This window comes from Coptis chinensis, chromosome 3 (genome assembly GCF_015680905.1).
Source record: "Coptis chinensis isolate HL-2020 chromosome 3, ASM1568090v1, whole genome shotgun sequence".
NCBI classification, from domain to species: Eukaryota; Viridiplantae; Streptophyta; class Magnoliopsida; order Ranunculales; family Ranunculaceae; genus Coptis; species Coptis chinensis.
In genome coordinates this window covers 100,188,142-100,194,327 of record NC_141458.1, presented here as the reverse complement: position 1 = coordinate 100,194,327, position 6,186 = coordinate 100,188,142, and the positions used below count along the sequence as shown (strand labels likewise).

The 6,186-nt window shown below is 33.9% G+C and overlaps 1 protein-coding gene across 1 annotated transcript; it reads left to right on the top strand.

Annotated features, from left to right (window-relative positions):
* The first annotated feature begins 2,011 nt into the window (after nt 1-2,011).
* On the top strand, nt 2,012-4,828 carry LOC147512122 (large ribosomal subunit protein eL22z-like). Its single transcript, XM_086595066.1, has 2 exons — nt 2,012-2,324; nt 4,494-4,828. The coding sequence occupies exons 1-2, from the start codon at nt 2,092-2,094 to the stop codon at nt 4,636-4,638; spliced, it is 378 nt and encodes a 125-aa protein (XP_086451192.1). The 5' UTR covers nt 2,012-2,091; the 3' UTR covers nt 4,639-4,828.
* The last annotated feature ends 1,358 nt before the right edge of the window (nt 4,829-6,186 follow it).

Below are 6,186 nucleotides of genomic sequence, written 5' to 3'. Positions count from 1 at the left end.
ATCATGTCTTCCAAGAATACAAATTTATAGGTACCAAAATGAATTTTTTCAGTTGGTCGAAATAGTAATCAAAGGCAACAGATTAGCAGGGTGCATGCCGATATAAAGAGGCAGATTGGTCAGGTCTCTATGTGTAGGTTTGCAGGACAGTACATATATTAGTGGACTTTGGGGTTTTAAATATAAACAGTTGATCATTAATTATCAATGTAGCAGGCACACTTGAATAATATGCTTAAGCAAATCAACTATTAATGTAGCAAGTCCACAGGGGTATTTATACTATTCATCTCTTGGTTGTGATTGTGCATACATGAATTCCACCTACAACTCATTTATTCATTCCTCTTCTCAGACATGCACAATTAGTTTTTAATAATCTCTTTCAGCAATATATCACTTGGAATACTAGAATATCACATATGTTTTTCCATGTTTAATATATCGATCTATTTCTACTTCATAGAAATAATAATAATAAAACAAATAAATAAATATAGCAAGTCAAAAGTTAAAGCTCAAAACAAAAGCTTGATGCAAAAGAATTGAATCAATCTCAAAACACCCACCAAACGGGAAATCAGAAGCTTGAATAGTACTTACAATGTCTAAGGTTCGAACTTATTCTATCCAACCAACCAAGAAGGCCCAATACAACAAAATATCAAGTCTTTTTCATACACATTGTTCGTATGAAGTTTTGGAACAAACTAAACCACTCATACATTTGTTTTCTCATGATCGATTTTACCATGTTATATTATTGTTTGTAAGGGTGACATTAGATCGGATCGGATCGGATAAAGGGTTTTCGGAAAAATTTCTAATTTTTTCGGATGGCAATATCTTTTCCAAATCCGATCTAATTATTTTTCGGATGACAATTTTTTTTTTGAATTCGGAAAGTTCGGAAAATTGGAATTTTTTTAGAAATTTCAAAATCCACAAAATACGGAAATAAATCAAAGATTTGAATTATATAATCATATTCTCTTTTAGGATAACCATTTTTTTTATCCAATTAATACATTCATTTAGCAATTATTTTGAAATATATTAATTTAGTAAACAACTTAGACCTTTTAACACGTTCATTCATCAAGTTTTTTCTTCATGTTAATGCATTAATTCAGTAAATAGAAAGATGAGAAAAATTGAGACATGTATTAGAATGACAATATTGATTTATTGAAGTTGTGAGAGAGACAATGTTCTACTTCTCAAGGGTTTTTATTTGTTTATAAACTATCTACAGTTTTAATTTAGTAACTATATGAAATAGACCGCAATATGTTAAAAATTCATAAATTAATCGGATCGGATCGGATCGGATCGGATTTTGAAAACACATCCAATACTGATCCAATTATTTTTCGGAAAAATTGGATGTCGGAATTTTGGATATCGAAACACAAATATCATTGCCAAATCTGAAAAAATATCATATCGGAATTCGAAAATATTTGGTTTTCGGAAAAAAGTGGCACCCCTAATTGTTTGAATTGTACACCCATGGGGTACTAATTATAGCTAGCACAAATTCCAATTGTATCGTGACTTTCTTCTAATGGCAGACGTCTCTTAAAAATATATATATAAAGATGGAATTTCAAATGGGATTCATTACCAAAAGTCCGACATAGATAGTCTTACTAAAGAGAGCAAATAATCCAAACTCACTCTCTTTAAAAAGTCTGAAAATACTTATAGATAGACGATTATGACAATAAATAGAGTTAATGCGCAATAAGTATATAAAAACTGTAAATGCGCAAAAGGCTTCTAATTTATATTTTTAAATAATATTATTAAATAGAGAAGAGTGATAGATAGATAGATCGATAGATGCACAAAATCCCACTTCCATATATTTTTCAGGCTAAACAACCTAAACTGGTATTGGGCTCGTTTAGTGGTGCCTCATCGCGCTCACTTACACATTACACCGAGTCCAAGATCCAGGCCCAATTCGACCACAACCCTAATCCCAACCCGGTATAAAAACAGAATTTGTTGACAACAGTTGAATAGGGTTTCTTCATTTCACAAAACACAGTAAAGAAAAAAGAGGTAGCCGCTCAACAGAGAAAAATGAGTATCAAGACCAAAACAGCTGTTCCAAAGGGAAAGAAGAAGGGAGCAACCTTTACTATTGACTGTGCTAAACCAGTTGAAGATAAGATCATGGATATTGCTTCTCTGGAGAAGTTTTTGCAAGAAAGGATCAAAGTTGGTGGCAAAGCTGGTGCTCTTGGTGACTCTATTACTATTACTAGGGACAAAAACAAGATCTCTGTCACTTCTGATAACGCCTTTTCCAAGAGGTATATATAAATGTTCTCTCTTTGTTTTGTGTTTGTTCATTCATATGAGTTTATGCCAGATTTACGTTATATATGTACTCATTTGTTGTCATGTTAGCTAGCTCATATCATGATAAATGCTAAAAGTATGTAATAAATGATTAATGGGAAATACTTGTTCGATTTTGTGTAGATTCATCAGTGAGTGAAGTTGAAAATTAGTTTTGAATGTTACCCCTTGTTTGGTTTAGTTAAGTTCGTTAGATTTTGTTCTGTTCTTGTGTGAAAAGCCATTGTTAGTGTTTAGATGTGTTTATGATTTAATGTGTCAGTGCATTTGTGTTTTGAACTGTGTATAAAATGCTCTATTGGGACCCGTTTGGACAACATATATGTTATTGTATGTGGTTTTGAGACTGGTTTCTCGTTTGGTGGATTATGTGGTTTATAAAATGTTGATATGGTTTAATGATTCACGTTTTCAATGACTATTGTTGTTGGTGGGCTTAGGTCTCATTGTGGCTATACATGTAGTTGGGATTTTTTTTTGGTGGCGAAAATGTGATGTCATTATGCCCATAATGCTTAGCAAATTTGAATAAGTGTGTTGTGAGGCTTACCCTCACATCAGTCATGCTTATTACAAGTTAATAATGCAATATTTATAAATAACAAGTCAATCTGTATGTGGATTGACATATACAAAATTACTTATTTATCAAAATGTGCAGCATTGGCTAATTGTTGAACTATTTATAGGACATAATGTAGTTGGAAGTATTTGTGAAAGGCTATATACAAAATTACTTATTTATCAAAATGATTTCACTTTGCTATCACGAACCTAAGCTGGACTCTTAGGGAATGGAGCTTTTGATTGTCAAACTACTGAAATGATAGATGGGAAAACTTGTTAGTCGATTTTGTGTACTTTCATCATTGATAAGAGTTTAAAAAAACATGTTTTCAATCACTACCCGTTGTTTATTCCTGTGAGCTTTTTCAGTTGATTTTATGTTATACATGTGTGTTTATCATTTGAATTACAGAAAAATCGGTTTCCAGGGAGTACTATATGGTTTTGAGTCTGATTTCTTAATTTGTGGATAATGTGGTTTATAAAATATTACTTGTTTAATGATGCAGTCATAAATGAATTAAGCTGTAAGGAATTAAACAAAGTACTGTGGTTGGGAATTATATAGGTTTGCAGTTATTTTGGGTAATTATATAACCTCATTATCTCAATTATACTAACTAGCTGCTTGAATAATTAACTGGAGTTCATGGCTATTCATGGTCTAAAGATTCATAATTTGTTTTTTTCACTTCAACTTATTGGCAAATCAAATCATATTTTCCTACTAGTAACACTAATGTTTCTTGGTACAATTTTTTAACATATAACTTTACATTGAGAACTATGGTAAACTGACTGCTTCATGGTGAGTATGTTTTTATGACAAGTTTATGCTTCATGGTGGTGTGTTTTAAGAAGTATCATCTATGATTCTCTGTAGACCCTGTATGTCAAGTTATAGCATGAAGCATGATATACGTGGCTGTGATGACCTACAGGCAACCTCAGATGGGGCCTGTCACCTGATAATTTTTCATGTTGTAACCAAGTCAAATAGGAACTTTAGTGTGTGTGAAATGGTTTTTTTGTGCATATTGTTAAAATGGATACTTCGGTAGAATTGTGTCAGTGCTATTATAGGCTTAATGCTATTTGATGTTTTAATATGAAACTTTTTGTTTTTGACAATACATGAGCCGATAATCTAATATATCAATTAATGTTGTATCAACCTTATCGTGTGTAGAGGTTGTGGCATGGTAGGGTTGCATAGGAGGTCCCTACATGGCCACATGCCTTTGTTATTCATACGTAGTCACCATGTCATATTTTTCTTCTGATCACAGACCGATGCCTACTACTCTAATAATTTTCTTGATAATATGTGTTTCAACTCTTAACAAGAGCATATAGTCTGTAGGCCAGTTTAAAAAATACTGCAAAAATCTGTCTTGTTTGTTTCTTATTTTATTTTAACCTGACCTAGCTGAGATACTCATTTCTCTGGTTAACCTTAGATGTTACTGTAGAAGCTTATCTTTCCATTTAACCAGTTCAAGTCTTTGATGTTTCCAATTCTGATATTATGTTATGGCTCGTCTTATCTCCAGGTACTTGAAGTACTTGACAAAGAAGTACCTGAAGAAGCATAATGTGAGGGATTGGCTTCGAGTCATTGCTTCAAACAAAGAGCGAAATGTGTATGAGTTGAGGTACTTCAACATTGCTGAAAATGAGGCTGAGGAAGAGGATTGATTTGTTGTGGTTATGTTTATTTTTCCAGTTAGTTCAGACTTCAGAGTAGTATTTTGGGACACAATGCAAGTTTTGTATGGGATTTTATTGGTGAATTATATACTTCCCAGTTTTTTAATTTCTCAGTACGTGTTATGTTAAACCTTGTCATCCTTGTTATTTTATCTCAATGTTGCCTTTAATTGGTGAATTGTCTTGTACGTAATTCACCGCACAACATTTCCATATATCTGAGTTGACGTTAATGTTGCATAATTTGGTTGCCTATATTAGATTTCTGTCAGATTGGTCTAACCGTATATGACTTGACTGAGATAACGTTTTCAAGCTAACAAGTTGAACTTTTGCCACTTGAGTTCATCCATTGACCATGACTATGATGCATTGACTGCATTTTTTGTAGAATTTTGTTTGTACTTTCTGTTTATGGTTGGGCATCTGTTGCCCTCTGTTTTGGGTTAAGTTAGTCTAGACGATTTTGAAAATTTGGTATTTGGTATTTGGGATGTAATTTCTCAATTGATGGAGTGATGCGAATGAAGCATGCAGCTATGTTTAGGGATGGTACTTGGGTTGGTTTGTTACTTTGTGAAATGAATTTGTTGCAAGCATTGTACTTGAAAGCCTCTGCTGTTTTTTTTTTTGAAATATTTAGAGGGTTAAGACATACCCACACCAGTTACATTCATCAACCCCGAAGGGAATTTAGTCCAGAGACTAGGCGATGTGCTATTTTGAGTAGACCCCAACCGTCTCCACTTTGTCCATAAAGACTTGTTTTCGCTCCTCGGTCCATCCATCGTAGCAACACCCTGTCTCTAGCCCAAAAACTTATTTAGCCCAAAAGCCTATCACATAATTACACAAGGAAGAAATTCCATTTGAATAGGCCCAACCGCCCTCCACCTTGTCCATAAAAAAAACTTGTTTTCATTCTTCGGGCCACCCATCATTGCAGCACTCTATCTCTAGCCCAAAAACTTACTTAGTCTAAAGGCCTATCATATAATTATATACGAGAAAGAAATCCCAACGAATATTTTGTGAGATTCGAACTTGCAATCTCTCCCATGAAAGAGAGGGGTACACAACTAATTATCTTATCGGGGCACTGAGGGCTAAATAATGTTGTACTGATTAATCTTGCAGCAGTGGATTTTGACTTGTTCTTCAGGACTTTGTTGCTGTTCCCTAAGAAAACTAGAAATAGCTAGAAAGGTAGATACCCTTCTTATAATTCCATCGACTTCTCGACGGATCATCTCAAATGCGAGTTGGTTTGGATGGCACTCAAACGTTCTTATCACTTTATTATTAGACATTTGTTTTTTCTTTTAAAGTAGATTAAAGCCATAAATAGGGGTGGAACTCGGGAGGATTGGGTCGGGTTGAGGTATAACCCAAGCCCAATCTGAGTTACAAATGTTTCAACCCGAGCCGGAACCAAACCCTAGACGGTCCTTGAATTTTCAGCCCTAGCCTGACCAATTCGGGTTGGGTCGGGTTATGTTAGATTGGTAAAACTTTTCGGGTTTTTTTTGGAATTAT